Below are 20047 nucleotides of genomic sequence, written 5' to 3' on the forward strand. Positions count from 1 at the left end.
GCAGGCCCAGCGGCCACGGCCCACGGGCCCAGCCGCTCCGCGGCACGTGGGATCCTCCCAGACCGGGGCGCGAACCCGGTTCCCCTGCATCGGCAGGCGGACGCGCAACCACTGCGCCACCAGGGAAGCCCTGTCACCATGTCTTTTTAATCTCCTCTTGTCTGTTAACATCCCTCAGTCTTTCCCTGTCCCTTTAAATTTTAAATGGTTTAAGTATCTTCATGTCAGTTCTACGAAGAGTCTGAGCCCTGCTCCGCCTAGATACTAAAGGTTATGGAAAATATTTCTTCCCATTAATTCTGAAAAGGCAGGTTTGTCAAAAAGAAAGGAGCAAGAAAGCTCTAGAGTGTTGCTTTATAATATAACAATCACAGATTATATTTCTGAGGTTGGGCTTTCCTCTACTCCTTCAAAACAGGCAACCTTTTCATGGAGGCCAGGAACAAAAATCTCTGCACTTTACACACACCCTCTGCTTGGTTGACTAGTTGCAACTGCGAGCCAGGGTTTCCCCAGCTATTACCGTTCCACCGTCAACACTGCGGACGCCAAGTGCGGCACTCACTGCTAGCTACATACCCAACACCACTCACATCTTCCTCTTCCAAAAGAAACCCAGTTTTTTGTTTACCGCAGCAATGTGTCTGGCTAAAAAATGGCAAGCTTCAGGCTTCCTTGCAGCTCTGTGTGGCCAGGCAACAACCTGCTGGCCCATGAGATGTAAGCAGAAGTGTACTAGATGGGGCTTCTGAGAAAGCTATTATTTTTCTTATTTAAAAAAAAAGGAAAAAAACGAGCAGCTGGCATATGCCTTGGTGCCCTTACTCTTCTCTCTTTTCCCTGCATAAAATGTGATCTCAAGGCCTGGAGGAGGAGCAGTCAACTTGCAAGCATGGGGACATCAAGGACAGTAAGGGCGAAGCAGAAAGAGCTCCTGTATCAGTTCCACACAGCCTGTCTCCAGACTTTTTACTACATGTGATAATAAATAAAATAAAAATAAAACCCTTTAATTAGGTCAATATTTGTCAGGTTTAAGTGATATGTAATCTAATGTAATCATACTGATAAACAAAGCCACGCTTGCAACACGCACTGACCCAGTACTGCAGTAGACAGTGACCCTCAGTCACCACTTTAAATCATCTCTGAGAAATCAAGAGGATCAGCGGCCACGGCCCACGGGCCCAGCCGCTCCGCGGCACGTGGGATCCTCCCAGACCGGGGCGCGAACCCGGTTCCCCTGCATCGGCAGGCGGACGCGCAACCACTGCGCCACCAGGGAAGCCCTGTCACCATGTCTTTTTAATCTCCTCTTGTCTGTTAACATCCCTCAGTCTTTCCCTGTCCCTTTAAATTTTAAATGGTTTAAGTATCTTCATGTCAGTTCTACGAAGAGTCTGAGCCCTGCTCCGCCTAGATACTAAAGGTTATGGAAAATATTTCTTCCCATTAATTCTGAAAAGGCAGGTTTGTCAAAAAGAAAGGAGCAAGAAAGCTCTAGAGTGTTGCTTTATAATATAACAATCACAGATTATATTTCTGAGGTTGGGCTTTCCTCTACTCCTTCAAAACAGGCAACCTTTTCATGGAGGCCAGGAACAAAAATCTCTGCACTTTACACACACCCTCTGCTTGGTTGACTAGTTGCAACTGCGAGCCAGGGTTTCCCCAGCTATTACCGTTCCACCGTCAACACTGCGGACGCCAAGTGCGGCACTCACTGCTAGCTACATACCCAACACCACTCACATCTTCCTCTTCCAAAAGAAACCCAGTTTTTTGTTTACCGCAGCAATGTGTCTGGCTAAAAAATGGCAAGCTTCAGGCTTCCTTGCAGCTCTGTGTGGCCAGGCAACAACCTGCTGGCCCATGAGATGTAAGCAGAAGTGTACTAGATGGGGCTTCTGAGAAAGCTATTATTTTTCTTATTTAAAAAAAAAGGAAAAAAACGAGCAGCTGGCATATGCCTGGTGCCCTCTACTCTTCTCTCTTTTCCCTGCATAAAATGTGATCTCAAGGCCTGGAGGAGGAGCAGTCAACTTGCAAGCATGGGGACATCAAGGACAGTAAGGGCGAAGCAGAAAGAGCTCCTGTATCAGTTCCACACAGCCTGTCTCCAGACTTTTTACTACATGTGATAATAAATAAAATAAAAATAAAACCCTTTAATTAGGTCAATATTTGTCAGGTTTAAGTGATATGTAATCTAATGTAATCATACTGATAAACAAAGCCACGCTTGCAACACGCACTGACCCAGTACTGCAGTAGACAGTGACCCTCAGTCACCACTTTAAATCATCTCTGAGAAATCAAGAGGATGAGAAAAATGCCAGGAGATTTGAGATAGACAATATTCCACATTTCAAAAAGGACATATGAACCTCCAAACTTAGTTCCCGGCAGGACTCTAAACACGACTCTTACTAAACAAATTCACACTTCTGAAGGACTTTGCTTACTGCCTTTCAGGTGAAAGTTCACTTGACTGTGGCAGCTCATCGAGCCCAAATGAATGATCAAACCAAGGTCCACTGTAGCTTAGAAACATTTCTCTGCCCTGGTATTAAAAGCCCTTCTTGGAGTGCTCTGTTGATGTCAGGAGGATAAGCCAGTCACGTATGCTGCTCTGCAGAGCGACGTGGAGTTTGTGAGTCTGTGGCTGGCGATGGCAAAAGCGAGCAGAGACCCACAATCCAGTCTTAACATCGTTGATACAACACATTGTCTGTCGACACTGGTTAAGCTCTTTACACAGATTATCTCATTTGATGCTCAAAATGCCCCCAATGAGCTGCATTCTATTTATTATCCCCATTTTACAAAAGGAAACTGAACAGAGATCAAGTAACTTGCCCAAGAAGACTGGCTAACAAAGAGCCTCCTCTTTGGAATTCAGAAAACTTGAGCAATCTGTCCTTTGATTGGTTCCCCGTGTGCAGCACTGGGACACTGCTACAACCGCCCCCCCCCCATGAAGATTGCCTTCTTCTCCTGCTACTGGTCACTGGCACTGAACTCACACAGAATCAACCTTCCCCCCACATCTCATGTAACGTATGTATATGACAAATGGCAATCAGCAAAGCTCTAGTCCTCAGTATTTCAACATTAATCCTTCCTTTCATTCTTTGAACAGGGTATCACTCTTTCATTGGAGCCAAACTTACTCCTGCTTTTCCTGGCGGTTACCTATTAGACTGATTTCTTGGTTTTGTATCTCAGATTCCATATAGGTTAGGTGCTCCATCACTTGCAAGTGCATATGGCTGCAGGTTATAGAAAAGCCACCTTAGGAAAGCTTAATCAAATAGAGGTTTCTTTTTCTCACACAAGAAGTCTGGTGGTAGGTGGCTGCTGGCAGTGGTTCACTGATACCACTGTGATTCTCTTGGCTAGCCCTTCATGGCTTCCCTAGGTTTCCCTAGGCATCACATCCACAACCGAGGCAGGCATTACAGAGGAGGAGGCAACATCAGCTTCCCCAGGAACTTCCCAAAAAACTTATGTTTACATCTTATTCGCAAAGAAATATGTCACGTGGCCACTCTAGCTGCAGGGGGGCTGGAAACGTGCACATTTAGGTTTTCCAGCCTCTAGGGTAGAGGCAGGCAGGGGAGAATGAGGCTGGGAATGGAAGTAGAATTAACCAACCCAGTGGCTGCCACAGACCGCATGCTTATTGTTCTTAAAGGATAAAGAGAAAATAATGTGATTATCTCATAATAAAGTAGACACTTGAACTGACCTTGAGCATTAGTACTTCCACTTGTGCAGGCTTATTGGTGATGTTTCAGCTATGAACACGAGTCCTGACACTGAACCCCAAGCTACAAGAGAAATTCCAACCCAAACGTTTAACATCAAGCTCTGAAGTGTAGAGAGCTTAGAAGTTACCACTCCCAGCCTTACAACCAGAAAAACATTGAGCCAACAGAAAAGCAATGACTTTTCTTAGACCCAGAGAATGGAGGTCACAGGGCAAACTGCCAGCCCCAAATGTGGAGAGAGGTGAATATAGATAATCACAACAGAGATCTGATTACCTGAGGCAGAAGCCACTGGAGCCAATTATTGGGAGGAATACTTAAATGCTGGTTTTGATGAATTGCTTGAGGCTGAGTGTGAACTAGCTGAAGAGTTGAAAACTCCTGGGGGACGAATCTTGGGGGAAGGCCTACATTTTCATGGGTTTTGCCTTCAGGTACCACCCCCCCTCCAGGTTCTCAGAGTGAAGTTCAGAGAAAAATTCCCTGTTGTGTGCAGGAGGATGGAAAGCACAACCATTTTGAAATACACCCAGTGTTCTCCACAACAAAGGCCTGCCCTCCAAGGGAAATTACCTTACCAGAGCCCTTCCTAACCTGGGGGAGGAGCTATGAGCCAGTGTAGTCCCCTCTAACCTTTCTGTGTCACCTAAAGGGAGAAAAAAAAAGCTAAGAAGTGCTTCTGAAGATCATAGCCCAGGGACTCATGAGAAACCACGCAAGCAAGAAGAATGAAGCAAAATATTTAAAGTGTTGAAAGAGGGGGGAAAAACTAGTATCCCGTATCCAGTGAAATTATCCTTCAAAGGTGATGAAGAAATAAAGACCTTTTCAGCCAAAGATTGAGAGAAATGTTTTAAAAAAAGTTAAAAGTTCTTCAGACAGAAGGAAAATGACACAGGTCAGAAACTCAAATCTCCATAAAGAAAGGAAGAGTTGGGCTTCCCTGGTGGCGCGAAAAATAGTTTCTGTAATGAAAAAGGTTTAAATTCTTATAAGGCTCAATATTGATGTGAGTTATAAAAGTAAAGCAAAAGTAAACTGAGTTACTCGTCCAGTGGGATGGGCAGAAAAGATGGGAAATAAAGATGAATAAGAAATGAACTGGGCTTCCCTGGTGGCGCAGTGGTTGAGAGTCCGCCTGCCGATGCAGGGGACACGGGTTCGTGCCCCGGTCCGGTTAAATCCCACAGGCCATGGAACGGCTGGGCCCGTGAGCCATAGCCGCTGAGCCTGCGCGTCCGGAGCCTGCGCTCTGCAACGGGAGAGGCCACAACGGTGAGAGGCCCGCGTACCACAGAAAAAAAAAAAAAAAAAAAAGGAAGAGTTTTGAGAAGGGATAAATGAAGATAATTTTTTCTTCATCTTAATTGATCTATCTAATAGACCTATCTTTTCAAATCACTAATAGCAACAATGCATTGGTGATTGTGGTTTATGGATAAGTGAAATTAAATGGCAGGAGAGACAGAAGTGAATGGGAATACTCTTTAATAAGGTACCTGCACTACACATAAAGCAGTATAGTGTTATTTGAAAATAAACTTAAATTAGCTGTAAATATATATTGCAAATTCTAGGGAAACCACTAAAATTTTTTAAAAGAAGTAAACTGATATCCTAAGAGAGGAGAAAACATACAATCATATAAATTGCTCAATTAAAGCCAGAGAAGACAGAAAAATAGAGGAAGATTAAAAAAGAACAAGTGCAATGAATAGAAGAGTTACAAAATGGTATATTAATGCAACTATATGAATAATCACTTTAAATGCGAATGGTCTAAATACATGAATTAAAAGATGGAGACTGACAAAGTGGATTTAAAAAGAAGATACAACTATACATTGTTTAAAAAAAAACTCACTTTAAATATAATGACACAGCTAGGGGGACTTCCCTGGTGGTCCAGTGGTTAAGAATCCGCCTTCCAACGCAGGGGACACGGGTTTGGGCCCTGGTCACGGAACTAAGATCCCATATGCCAAGGGGCAACTAAGCCCACGCGCCGCAACTACTGAGCCTGCATGCCACAACTAGAGAGCCCGTGAGCCACAACTACTGAGCCCATGCGCTCTGGAGCCCACACGCCACAACTAGAAAGAAGCCCGTGCATCGCAACAAAGAGCCCATGCGCCACAAGGAAAAGATCCCGGGTGCTGCAACTAACACCCAACACAGCCAAAAATAAATAAATAAATAAATAAAAGACACAACTAGATTAAAAGTAAAGGGGTGAAGAGATATATACCATGCTAACACGAATCAAAGGAAAGCTGGATTATCTATGTTAATTTCCGATAAAGCAGGCTTCAGAGCAAGGAACATTATCAGAGATAAAGAAGAGCATTACATAATGATAAAGAAGTCAATTCTCCAAGAAGACATAAAATTTCTTAATGTATACGCAGCCAACAAGAGTGTCAACATATGTGAGGCAAAAGCTGACAGATCTACAAGGAGAAATAGATCCATTGTTATATTTGGAGATTCCAACACCCTTCTGTCAGTAACTGATAGATTGAGCAGGCAGAAAATCAGTAAGGATATAGTTGAACTGAACAGATCCATCAATCTACTTGATCTAATTGACAGCTATAGACTATTTCAGCCAACAATAGGATACACATTCTTCTCAAGTTCACATGGAACATTCACCAAGAATGGTCCATAAAACATACCATAACAAATTTGAAATAGTAGAAATCATACAATGTCTTCTCTCAGACCACAATGGAATTAAACTAGAAATCAACAACAGAAAGATAATTGGGAAATCCCCAAATATTTGGAGATTAAACAACACACCTCTAAATAACACATGAGTAAAAGGAGACGTTTCAAGAGAAATTTTGAAATATTTTGAACTAAATTTAAAAAATACAATTTATCAAAATTTATGGGATACAGCAAAAGCAGTGGTTAGAGGGAGATTTATATACCAGCAATGAACAATTGGAATTTGAAATTAAAAATACAACATCACTTACAGGAGCACCAAAAAAAATGAGACACTTAGGCATAAATCTTACAAAATATGTACAATACCTATATGAGGAACACTACAAAACCTTGAAGACAGAAATCAAAGAAGATCTAAGAATGATTAGACATCCATATGTATTTTATTTTATGCATATAAAAATAAATAAGCCTAGACACAGACGTTATACATTTCACAAAAATTAACTCAAAATGGATCACAGACGAAAATGTAAAACACAAAACTATAAACTTCTGGAAGATGACAAGGGAGAAGATCTAGGTGAACTTAGGTTTGGTGATGACTTTCATGATCCATGAAAGAAAAAAATTGATTAAGTTGGACTTTTTAATTAAAAACCTCTACTCTGTAAAAGACTGTTAGGTGTATGAAAAGACAAGCCACAGACTGGGAGAAAATATTTGCAAAACACAATCTGATAAAGAGCTGGTATCCAAAATATACAAAGGACTATTAATACTCACCAATAAGAAAACAACCCAATTTAAAAATGGGCAAATGATCTGAACAGAGACCTTCTCAAAGAATACATACAGATGGCAATAAGCATATGAAAAGATGCTCAGCATCATAAGTCATTAGGGAATTGCGAATTAAAACAACAATAAGATGCCACTGCACACCTGTTAGAATGGCCAACATCCAGAACACTGACAGCACCAAAAGTTGGGTCGGGGGCTTCCCTGGTGGCGCAGTGATTGAGAGTCCGCCTGCCGAGGCAGGGGACGCGGGTTCGTGCCCCGGTCCGGGAAGATCCCACGTGCCGCGGAGCGGCTGGGCCCGTGAGCCGCGGCCGCTGAGCCTGCGCGTCCGGAGCCTGTGCTCCGCAACGGGAGAGGCCACAACAGTGAGAGGCCCGCGTACGGCAAACAAAAAAACAAACAAAAAGTTGGGTTGGGCTGGCAAGGATGTGGAGCAACAGGAGCTCTCATTCATCGCTGGTGGGAATGCAAAATGGTCCAGCCACTGTGGAAGACAGTTTGGTGGTTTCTTACAAAACTAAACATACTCTTACCATGGGATCCAGCAATCACACTCCTAGGTATTTACCCATATGAGGTGAACACCTACGTCCATACAAAAACCTGCACATGGATGCTTATAGCAGCTCTATGCATAATTGCCAGAACTTGGAAGCAATCAAGATGTCTTTCCGTAGGCGAATGGATAAATAAGCTGTGATACATCCAGACAATAGAATATTATTCTTCCCTAACAAGAAATGAGCTATCAAACCATGAAAAGACATGGAGGAACCTTAAATGCTATCGCTAAGTGAAAAAAACCAATGTGAAAAGGCCCCATACTGGATGATTCCAACTCTATGACATTCTGGAAAAGGCAAATCTATGGAGACAGTAAAAAGATCAGTGGTTGCCTAGGGTTAGGGGGTCGAGCTGATGAATAAATAGGTGGAGCCCAGGGAATTTTTAGGGTGGTGGAACTATTCTATATGATACTATAATGGGGGGTGCATGACATTATGCATTTGTCAAAACCCATACACTATACAACACAAAGAGTGAACCTTAATGTAAACTAATGTATGGACTTTGGCTAATAAAATATATCAATTTGGCTCATCAATGATAGCAAATAAACCACATTAATGCAAGATGTGAACAACAGAGGAAACTGGGAGGGAGATGTCAGGGAACTGATATGCAAACTCTCTACTATCTGCTTGATATTCCTGTAAATCTAAAACTGTTCTAAAACATAAAGACTATTATTTATTTTTTTTCTAATATCTAGTTCAAAGGAGACGTCAAAGTGAAGTGAGACTGTCAGAGAATGTGTCATGAAAGAAGTGAGGCTTTAGCTGGCTCCAAGCGGGTCCATAGGATTTCTAGATTTGGAAAGGGCAAAGGGCATTTTAGTTGGGATTGAGGCATGAAAAAGATTCAAAGGCTCAAATTTCGAAGGAGCAGGAAATAACACAGAATAAATCAATGCAAAGACAACAGGCAACAATTTAATGGAAGCTAGGGGCCAAGGCAAGTCTAGAGGTGCTGAAGCATCATTCCAATATCGGATAAGTATAAGCACGGGAACAGATTTGACCCAAGCTGCATCCTCAGCACATATTCATTCATTTATTCATTCATTTCATAAATCAGTAGGCACCTGCTATGTTCCAAACACTGTGGTAGGCACTGGGGACAAGCAGTGAATAAAAGAAACAAAAATCTCTGTTCTCACTGAGCTTATATTCTAGTGATAGGAGACAGACAGAACTTACCTGCTGTTTTCAAGAAACAGCAAAGAAGCCAGTATGGTTGGAATGGAGTGAAGGGAGGAGGTAGAAGGTGAGATCAAGGAGATAACAGAGGCCAGTGGGTGAAGGGCACTGAGGCCAGAATTAATAAGGACTTTGGCCTTTACCCTGAGGCATTTAGGGTACAATTGGAAGGTTTTGAATAGCAGAGTGACTTGATTGACACCTGAATAGGGTCTGTCTCCGTGTTGAGAATAGACAGAGTGGTGCAGGGAAACCAGTGAAATTGTTCCAATAATCCAGGTAAAAGAGGATAGGGACTTGGACCATGGTTTTAGCAGCACAAGTGGTGAGAAATAGATTGTGGACTCTGCAAGGATTTGTTGATGGATTCAACGTGTGAGAGAAAGAGAAGGTCAAAATGACCCAGTTTTAGGCCTGAGCAACCACCCTGAAGAAGGGGTTGCCAGTGAGAGAGAGAGAGAGAGAAGAATGTGGGAGGAACAAGCTCATGAGCGGGGCCGAGCCTGTGTCTGAATTCAGCTGAGCTGAGACTCAGAGTTAAGTGGGCAAGACTAAATCATAGTACATACAGGCAGTGAGGATAGGCATGCATTCACTCATCCAACATTTCCTAAAATCAACCACTTTGAATGTGCCAGGGACACAAAGATAAATAAGACGTCTTTCCTGCCCGTAAGGAACTAATAGTCCAACGAGGAAAACAGGAATATAAATAAGTGATGCTAGCACATTAAGCATCATGGGTGAGGTATTCAGCATTTACCGAGTCCCTGCTATATGCCAAGCGGTATGGTGAGGAAGCAGGAGGTGTGTACAAAGTTCTTTAAGAGCACAAAAGAAATTCTTGCAAAGGTTTGTAAAGGCATTCACAAGGATTTTCACCACAGTGTGACATCAGGGAGTTGGCAGTAACCTAGACGCCCATCGCTAGGGAAATCACAGCAATGTGGATATAGCTCACAACGCAGTGTTGAGTGAAAACAGTGGGAAATAGAGATTTACAGTCCAGTACCATCTTTGTAAATGTAAAAGGCGTACACAAAACACCGCATGTCTTAAATGATCAAGGATCTATATCAAACATATTGCAGCTTGTGTCTAGAAGAAGAATGAGAGTAGGTATTGAGAAAGACGAGGACAAATAATTTAAACAATGTAAAATAATATAAATAAGAGAGGGGCCTTGCAGGGACTGATGATGACAATGTGCTGAGAACTGAGGAGCAAAGTTAACTCTCTGCACCTGAGATACAAATAACAAGCTAATGGGAATCCAGCCAATAACCCTAACGAGAAGAATATTTCAGGGGGCCAAGAAGCATGGGGAGTCATGAAGGCATGAAAGTGCATCAGCAGTTCAGGGAACACCACCAGGTTTAGTGCAGCTTGTAGTGGTTATGAAGAGCTGGCAATATTTGAAGATTTGAACAACACCCTATGGAAGGTATAACCATTCTAATCAATCTGTCCCCTTTAATACATTGGGGTTAAAGCTCATGCTCTGCTCTGCTTCCATGCAGCCAACTGGTGAGATTCTCTTTCAGCCTCATTGGAATCTTTGCATCCCTGTTTACCATGGCCTCAAGGAATGTGGCCCTTGATCTGAGGCTTTCATGCTGGAGTTCCACCAGCAGCAATGCTGCTGCTCTGGCTTGGAGTGGGGTGGGAAGGGAACTGGAGGCCCAAGGATGCCTCGCATTCTGGGGCACCTGCCTGGGGCGGTTCAACCCGCCTCCACCAACTCAGTGCTGCCAGTTAACTCTCACTGGCCACATTCCAGCTGGAGTCATTTCCCAGCTCTGACCAATGTCTCACTAGCGCTCAGCACGGTGTCTGGCATATGGTAGGGGCTCAATAAACTTCTCAGCTGAATACAAGCCTTCCAAAGGAAACCTAGGTCAAGGTGGATACAAGCAGGATGCAGAAGCAGGAATGAGAAAGAACTGGGCTTTGCTCTACTATGGAGGGTAAAGGGAAAGAGCTGCAAGAAAACAGGTGCACGGGCCCTTGTTCACAGGTCGCATCTGGTGCAGGGTGGGCATACAGTAGGCGTGAAATAGTAGGGAAATAAACTGTAAAGAAATTAACAAGTGTTTAACACATTTTCTTTTTTACATATGTCAAGTAAAAGTATGAAACTGAATCGAGGGAAGGGAAGTATGTGGGTCAGTGCTGGGTCTGTGGAAGGACTAACACTTCCAGAGGTCCTGACACACTCCACTGCCCCTCCGAGGACACAAAATGCATCCACAGGACGGCCCAAAATCTCTTGAGGAAGGGCGTTACTCTCACCTTCAGCCTCTAAGGGTCACACAAACCTGAGTCACCGCGGTTGCCACTGTCACTAGTTCAAAGTCTTCTTCAATCTAATTCTTCACCTTCATTCTTGTCCCCTACTCCACCTCCAGCTCAATTAGGCTCTGCCCCACTTTAAAAAAAAAACAAAACACCTCCAACCCAAGCCAGCCCGGACTTGGATAAGTGAACACACTAGTTTGCTACGGGAGGCCCTTTCCCACGCCTCGACTTGCCCCCGCTAAAGGAATGGGCGCTCTGGTCCTCGCCAGGCGACGCGAAGCGGTGCGACCTGTCTCCGCCCTTCCCGCCTTCCCGCCCGCCGCCGAGCCCGCGCACGCCGAGCCCGCGCGCCTTACGTTGGGCCCGGCCCCCCGGCCCGTCCCCAGCAGCGCGCAGGCGCGCGCTCCTGGGCCCGCGAGGGGAAGGAGGGCGGGGCCGAGGGGCCGAACCCTTGGGGGAAGAGGCGGCGTCGGTCATGTGACGCGGTTTCACTGTTTACACGCGGAGCGGCCGGAGCTTTCGGCCTCAGTCAGGCGCTCCGCTCCGTTTCGGTTTCACTTCCGGTGAGGGGCAGCCTCGGAGCGGGCGGTGAGCCGACGGCGAGCGCAGGCGGCGGCGGTGACTGCGGCGCCGCTGCCGGGGGGCGTGCAGCAGCGCGGCGGCAGCGGCGGCTGGGCCTCGATCGCCCGCAGCCCACCTCTCAGGGGCGGGCTCCCGGAGCGAGCAGGGCGGACGAGAAGATGGAGGAGCTGGTGGTGGAAGTGCGGGGCTCCAATGGCGCTTTCTACAAGGTACTTGACTCCAGGGCAGGCCCCATCTTCGCCCTTCTTTCCCTCCCTTTTCTTCTTAGCCTCGGCCGGAGGCAGGCCTGGGGCCCTCTTCCCGAACGCCGCGCCCGGGGCCAGGGCGCGCTCGGCGGGATGTTGTTTGGGAGGGAGGGAAGGACCGGACTTCGGGCCTGTAGGAAGCCCCTTGAGCCCCGCTGCCTCTCCTGTATGAGGCCCCGGCGCCTGTCGGAATGAGAAGCGGGCAAGGAAAAGAGGGTGCCCTTTCGGGGGCCGAGCCCCGGCAGGGAGAGCTGGGGATGGGCGAGGGCCGACGGCAGGTAGGAGATCCGGGCGGGAAGGGCCGGTATCCGCGCGAAGTGACGGTGACGGCTTATTTCTGTTTTCTTAAATATCCTCTCCCAGTGGGATCCGGGCCTGACGTGTGGGTAGTTGCCGAGGAGCGGGGGGCGCTTCCGTCAAGCCGCCTCCTGCCTTGCAAAGAGGGTTTGCGATCTCCTTGGGCTTCTCTTTTCCTGTCCAGCATTGGGACTTCGGAGAGCTCCACTGTTCTGGGCGAGCGGTGTGAAGAAAGAGTAGTAAGAAGCTGTAGTCGGTACCAAATCACAATGGCAACTGATTATTAGTGACCTTTCTTTGTGGATTTCAGAAAAGATTTTAGATTCAAAAGTTTCAGGAAGACCCAGACATATCCGAGTAATGGTTTAAAGAAGTTGGTAATCTTGAATATTCGTGGCCCCTCCTCCCTTGTTATAAATGTGGGCGAATTCAGGAATACAGATGCTTCAGCGTCTAAAAACATTGGCAACTCTGCTGCTTAAGAAAAAAAATTAACCCTCCAAAGGCCTGGATATATGCCATGAAACTTCAGGAAATTAACTAAGAGTATATCATTATTGGGGAATTTTTTTTTTGAGTGAGTGGAAATAATTGTTCTGTGCTCCAAGGGCTTGACTTTCTCCTCTGTGTAATGTTGCAGTGACCTGTATTGTTGAGGTTTTAAATAGGCATGCATGGTTTTGCTGCGGGCTTTTCTTTTTTTAAGTTACTCCATTGCAGATCTTACTAACATCTTACATTTTCAAAAGAAGGCTTAAAAATATTTTCATATGTCGGTAGTGCGTCTCTTGGTCCATACTTGCCGTAGATCTAGCAGTCTATAAGTTCTCATTTCCTCTTGAACGTCTCTCTATAACTTCTGTAAGTAATGTCCCACCTTACTAGAGTATCTTGGCAACAGAAGGTGCATATAGAAGGAAGTATGGGAATTAAATATTGCCATTGTCCAAATGCAATTCTTAAATCTATATAGGATTACATAAACGTTTCAAACGAGATATATAGGAAAATAAACATTGACTTAACTATATATGTGTTTACCAATTTTATGGAGATATTTGGAGATCAATATATTTAATGAGTGAGTAAAGTATGTCAACTGTTCCATACTTTTAGCAAAATGATAAAACTTTTAGCTGTAAAAGGAGGAAAAAATAACCCAGCATTTATGTTCTTAACAGTCTCACCAATATAAAATTGTTTCAGTTGACTCTGCAGTCACAATTCTGGTTGCATTTTTTTCAGTGATCCATAATTCTGGTTAGTTTGTGTAGAATTGTTCTGCTTCCTAGATTGGTAGTTTTGCTCACTAGATTTGGGTCACTAACTATAATAAATATGAGCAGGGGCTAATGGTTGAGCGGTATTCTAATAGAGCTGTGATATTAGCTTAGATTAGATGCCACTCTTAACTGTCTTTTAGTGGAGTTTGCTTGCTACAGAGGGCAAGTAGTACATCGTGGTCTTGAAGGATGTATTGTTCTCTTCGAGCAACCTGTGATTTGCTTCTGTGATTTTGCTTGCAAACTGATTGGAATATAAGAAAGGCCCTCTATCTCTGCTCTTAATCCCCCCCTAATTTTGTTTTTTAACGAAGTTGCTTAATTTGAAGGTGAATAAAAGGAATGGGTTGTCCCTTAGTTCCTTGAGGGGAAATATTAAACATGAACAAACGTGTGCAGAGAAATTGCTGTTATGTTTATTTAGTTAAGGTTTTGTTTTTAAGAAAACCTCAAATGGTCTGTATTGGTAGAAAAATAGTTTCTGTAATGAAAAAGGTTTAAATTCTTATAAGGCTCAATATTGATGTGAGTTATAAAAGTAAAGCAAAAGTAAACTGAGTTACTCGTCCAGTGGGATGGGCAGAAAAGATGGGAAATAAAGATGAATAAGAAATGAACTGGGCTTCCCTGGTGGCGCAGTGGTTGAGAGTCCGCCTGCCGATGCAGGGGACACGGGTTCGTGCCCCGGTCCGGTTAAATCCCACAGGCCATGGAACGGCTGGGCCCGCGAGCCGTGGCCGCTGAGCCTGCGCGTCCGGAGCCTGTGCTCCGCAACGGAAGAGGCCACAGCGGTGAGAGGCCCGCGTACCACAGAAAAAAAAAAAAAAAAAAAAAACCATTATGGAGAAATGTTACATTTATGAAAAAATTAGGAACCTGGGTTCATCAGATTGAATGAAAAGGCTTAAAGAACTAAACAACTCAAACAGCTTCAGTATAATTGAAATCAGACTTTGACTTGCCTTACAGAACCACCATATTGTAAGGTACAGTTCTCCATCTTCTGAGCACATGGTCCAAATTTGCAGTATAAACTGGGTAGAGTATATGCTGGGAACAGTTGGGTTTTTTCCTCTAAAAAATTAACTCAAACTTAGGATTCAGAATTACCAGAACCGTGAAACCTAAACCCTAAGATTGTAACAGCTCATTTCTATTTTTCCCTCTGGTGTTTATTCTTAAAAACTCGAAAGTTGGATTTAGTAACTGTCAGAGCCACTACTATTGTGCTTAGGTATTTCTTTGACTTAGAAAAAGTCATGTAATGAAACTTTTCTTCACATTTTCTCTGACGTCTTCTGTACTTCAAGGAAGTAAATTGTTCAGGTCAACCACATGTTTTTTTCTTCCCAGTCTAAATAACCTTTTTAGTGTTTAGTATCTTTATGGAAGCATCAGTACTCCCCTTTTGAGTTGAGCATTTTCCAACTTCATACTCACACACTCTGAAAACCTCCAAATTATTAATTAAATGTAAAATTCAGTGGTATAATAATTGGCTTTCTGATTCCTGCCCACTATGGGAATGTGCTTCCTGAGCTGACTACAATCATGATTTTAACTGTTAACAGGTGCTGAGAGCTCTTGAGGTGCTAGGCAGGGTTCTAGGTGCTTTACCTCTCTTAATTTGTTTAATCACCTCCCACAACCCTGAGTTACCATGGTTATTCCCATTTTATAGATGAGGACATAGATGTACAGAGAGATGAGGTAAGTGAGTTATTACTAAGTGTCAGAGCTAGTAAGGGTCAGATCTGGGCTTTGAGATCAGGTAATCTGACTTCCTGAAATGATGAAATTTAGCTTAAAGAAATGAATTGGATTGGATTTCCCACCCATTTTTGTAAATTTCATTGTAACTTTGTATTTGTTACTGTAACAATGCCTTAGCGTTATTTTGTAAGTACAGTTGCAAGGATATTACCATTTTTTACCATTGATACAAAGATGTCACAAAGTATTCAGCTTATGTATCAGCTTCCATTCTATTAACTCTTGCACCTTGACACATTACACTGTAATTCTTTATATGAATGCCTGTTAATGAAAGATAAAGTTAGAAATCTTTAATGCTCCTATGAAGTTTGCCTTTTTTTTTTTTTTTTGTGGTACGCGGGGCCTCTCACTGTTGTGGCCTCTCCCATTGCGGAGCACAGGCTCCGGACGCGCAGGCTCAGCGGCCATGGCCCACGGGCCCAGCCGCTCCGCGGCACGCGGGATCCTCCCGGACCGGGGCACGAACCCGTATTACCCGCATCGGCAGGCGAACTCTCAACCACTGCGCCACAAGGGAAGCCCGAAGTTTGCTTTTGTTACATTGGGAACACATAAGAACTGAAGCATTCAAAAGTTAGAATACATACACACAGGAAAATTAATAACTCATTTAATACTATTCTCTCTGTACCTGTGTGTTGTCTTTGCGTCAAGGTGAACCAGAAAGGATGCATTTTTCTCAGAATTTGTGGTGAATGCCCAAGTGAAGGCGAGTATTCCTAGTCATGCACTGTGGTTGGAAGAATTGTTGATGAAGTTTATTGTACTTTTCCCTTCCCGTTGTTCATTCTCATACGTTGTTAGTTCCCACATTCAAAGGGCGGCAAAGCAATAACTCGCTTTATATGTGAAGCCTTGGTTTGAATCGTATTTTATCACATTTCATATGTCCTTATTGTCTATCTCCTACAGATTTTCTAAGGAGGGATATTTTGCAATGCTTTTAAGTTTTCTCTAATGAGAATTATCATTGCACTACATGTGCTGTCTTCAGTGATAATGTAGTAGTTGTGTTCATTGGTGGTCAGGCGCTTACATTGAAATTTCTCTGTACAATCTAAGGTGTGAGGTGTAGTGGGAGAGTAAGAGTTCACCCAAATAGGGACGGACTTTCTTTTAGTTTCAGCAATCCCGGTGATATAATGTTTGACTTAGATATCTCTAGTCATTACACACTTTGGTTAGTATGATTTTATGATTGCCTCTTTGGCCCAGTTGCCAGGTGGGGGATCCCATAATGATTTTTTGATTTTCTGTTTATTCCCCCTGATAAGGAGCCTGTGTCTGTCTTTTTTTTTTCTTTTTTCATTTATGTATTTATTTTTGGTGTGTTGGGTCTTTGTTGCTGCACACGGGCTTTCTCTACTCTTCATTGCTGTGTGTGGGCTTCTCATGGCAGTGGCTTCTCTTGTTGGGGAGTATGGGCTCTAGGCGTGTGGGCTTCAGTAGTTGTGGCACACGGGCTCAGCAGTTGTGGTTCGTGGGCTCTAGAGCGCAGGCCCAGTAGCTGTGGCGCACGGGCTTCGTTGCTCCGCGGCATGTGGGATCTTCCCGGACCAGGGATCGAACCTGTGTCCCCTGCATTGGCAGGCGGATTCTTAACCACTGTCCCACCAGGGAAGTCCCACTGTGTCTGTCTTTAACTGCACTTTTAGCACCTTTCTCAAACCCCAAAGATTTTCATTACTTTTTTTTCCTTCTGAAAGTCTAAAAAACCTTTTAGTATTTAGTATCTTTGAGAAAACAGCCTTTTCTCTTTCTATCCTAATTTTTAAATCCACAGGCTCCGGACGCGCAGGCCCAGCGGCCATGGCTCACGGGCCCAGCCGCTCTGCGGCATGTGGGATCTTCCCAGACCGGGGCGCGAACCCGGTTCCCCTGCATCGGCAGGCGGACGCGCAACCACTGCGCCACCAGGGAAGCCCCTAAATCTTTTTTTTAAGTGTGCTTTCGTTGAGATGTAACTTTCTCAGATGCATGAGTGTTTATGGTTCTGCATCTTTTATAAAATATGCCCCTCTCTGCTTTACCTCTCATTTATTTAGTGCCAACTATGTGCCAGCCATGGTGCTAGGCACTAGACATGTGTGATTTCATTATTCACAACAGCTTTAGGAGGCAAGTCTAGTTCCCCTGTATCCATTCCTTACTTACACAGACAAGGCATCTGAGGCCCAGAGACCATTTCTTGGAGAGTCCCACAGCTGTTATGTCTTAGATCCAAGATTTTGAACCTACCTCTCATTCACAGCAAAACTCTTAACCACTAAGTTTACTGACCCTTATAAGAGCCCTAGCTCTCATCCAGTCCCATGCAGTTCCCTTCTTGTATTCATTCAAACCCATTCAGTTGCCTTCGTTGGTATCCAACCCCTCAGGAATCCCCTGAACCTATCTCCTCATCAACTTTGCTTGATGTAGATAGGTAGAGAGCACAACAAAACATAGTTTTCCCAGTTGTTGGTGGGTGGGGTGATAGTGCTCTGGGGTGGCCAGGGAAGGGAAGGGTATGAGTGTTGGGGTAAGGCAGGGGCAGCGCCGAAAAGGAGGGTTATTGGAGAGAGTATGATGAGAAGCAGAAAGATGGGACCTTTGTTGGAATTTTAGCAAAAGGCCTCAGGAGTCAGAGGAGACCTTTGTCCTTGGCGAGAGTGCGAGCCAGAGGCAACCTATGAGTTTCTTTTATTCCCCTTATTACAGCAGCAACAAGAAGGTATTCCATGCCTTCTGTATTCACATAATATGCAAACAGTGGCGAAAAATGACTGGTTTGGGAACAGTCACGCCAACATCCATATACAGGTAAGCCTCATTAACTTGAGGCGGTGGCTGCCGTAAGCTGTGATGATTACTCAAACCATTTTTGACACTCTACATCCGGAATTGCTTTTAGTGTCTTTGAAAGCTTGGAAGCTTTTTTTTTTTTTGGTTTTTGGTTTTTGGTTTTTTTGGTTTTTAATAGTCACAACAGTTGCAGATCTTCCTCCTTTGAAGGGACGTTTAATTTTAGGAAATGGGCAAATGTGGTGAATGAGTGTGATTAAACGGTACAATAACTTTTTGGCAAATAGAAAAAAATTAAAATAGAGCAATGAAGTAATGAGACTAACTTTTAGAGTGCTTTCCAGGTGGATTTGAAAACAGTCCCCAACATTTGTAAATGTTTCAAATCAGTGCTGTATCCAGTGGAACTTTCTGTGATGATGGAAGTGGTCTCTGCCTGCGCTGTCCTCTACAGTAGGTACTGAGCCCTGTGTGGCTTTTGAGCACTTGAAATGTGGCAAGTATGACTCAGAGACTGATTTTTAATTTTATTTAATTGTACTTAGTTAAATAGAAATATGTACATAATAGGACCAGCAGCTTCTGTGGTGAAGCAACAGCACGGTTTTAGACAAGGAGCAATACTACTGCCCTTGTTAAAAGTGGTTAAAACAAGTTTTAACCACTGTGCCACCAGGGGAACCCCTGTTATTCTTTCTGATTGAGTGAGCGCAGTTCTCCACCCAGCTGTAACAAGGTTCTCTTAGCGGACTAAAGGACTTAACATTTTCAGCATATAATATACAGTAAAGAACTAATACTAGTTACTGCCTAGACACGCAAACATAAAATTTTAGACAAGGAGGAAGACAGAGCAAAGACATTTTTCCGTAAATAAGGGATTAGCTCCTAATAGGAGTCCCACCCTCAAAAGGCAGATTGTTAATTTGCTATTCGCCATCATGTAAACACAAGGGAGAAGTTGGGGTGGGGGGGGTCTGTTTTTCCTTTTTCCGTAATTTGTGGGACTTACTTTATAAAACTAAACGTCGAATTCCTCCAACTTTCACTCAAAATCAAGCCTTTCTGTTGCTGAAGTAATAGACAAACCCCTGAGAGCACTGGGGGCATGCGCCCTTGTAAAATCTAGTATATTCTAAAATATCATGGTCAGTATTAAACTAGAGTTCTTGAAATACTCTGTAGAGAATGGGTGTGATTTAAATATGGCTAAGGAAAAATAAGCAAGATCAAAATGATAGGAAGAAAATGTGGATTTTCCCCCCACTTTAAACCAGCAACTATAAAGATACACATACATGCTTAATTTAGAAATAATAATTTAACCATTTTGAGTATCGCAGAACACCGAGATTCCATTATAGTCCACCTTGATCTTACAAGGAAACTGTCTTCTAGGATAGCTTTGCATTTATTCTTTTAAGCAAAATTGCAGAAGTTTGGTGTCTCTGTTTGGCTTCCATGTACAGTCAACCCTTGAACATTGGGGTTAGGGGTTCCAACCCCCCCCACAGTTTGCTTCGGAAACAAAGGAATTGATAAATGACTCACCCAAAGGCAGGAAGATGAAACAGTTTGGATAAAATCAGGACTCAAACTCTAGTTCTTTCGATTCCACATACTGTGATCTCTAATTGAACACAAACTTTTCCCCACACTTAGTTAATTTAAAGGTCTGTAAAATGAAAATGTAGTTACTATATTAATTGGGAAAAAATCCGAGTGTAAGTGCATCCTCACAGTTCAAACCCGTGTCGTTCAAGGGT

General features: G+C 43.8%; 1 protein-coding gene and 1 long non-coding RNA gene across 14 annotated transcripts in view; one reads left to right on the top strand and one right to left on the bottom strand.

Annotated features, from left to right (window-relative positions):
• The window catches only part of LOC102980306 (uncharacterized), a 223702-nt gene extending 212321 nt beyond the window's left edge, over positions 1–11381 (bottom strand). Inside the window, exon 1 of the long non-coding RNA XR_447341.4 lies at positions 11309–11381. This is a non-coding gene — a long non-coding RNA (uncharacterized lncRNA). The remainder of the gene's footprint in view (positions 1–11308) is intronic.
• Positions 11382–11811: 430 nt separating this feature from the next.
• The window catches only part of FMR1 (fragile X messenger ribonucleoprotein 1), a 37900-nt gene continuing 29664 nt past the window's right edge, over positions 11812–20047 (top strand). For 6 of the 13 annotated variants that reach the window (XM_007100951.4, XM_007100954.4, XM_007100956.4 and 3 more), the window contains exon 1: positions 11948–12105. In XM_007100951.4, the coding sequence (XP_007101013.1) occupies positions 12055–12105 (51 nt within the window). In that variant the 5' untranslated portion in view covers positions 11948–12054. Of the gene's footprint in view, positions 12106–20047 lie in introns of all 13 variants that reach the window. The other 7 variants (XM_007100958.4, XM_024117053.2, XM_007100955.4 and 4 more) reach the window with 3 other exon arrangements.

The sequence above is a fragment of the Physeter macrocephalus genome, chromosome 21 (assembly GCF_002837175.3).
Source record: "Physeter macrocephalus isolate SW-GA chromosome 21, ASM283717v5, whole genome shotgun sequence".
Lineage (NCBI taxonomy): Eukaryota > Metazoa > Chordata > Mammalia > Artiodactyla > Physeteridae > Physeter > Physeter macrocephalus.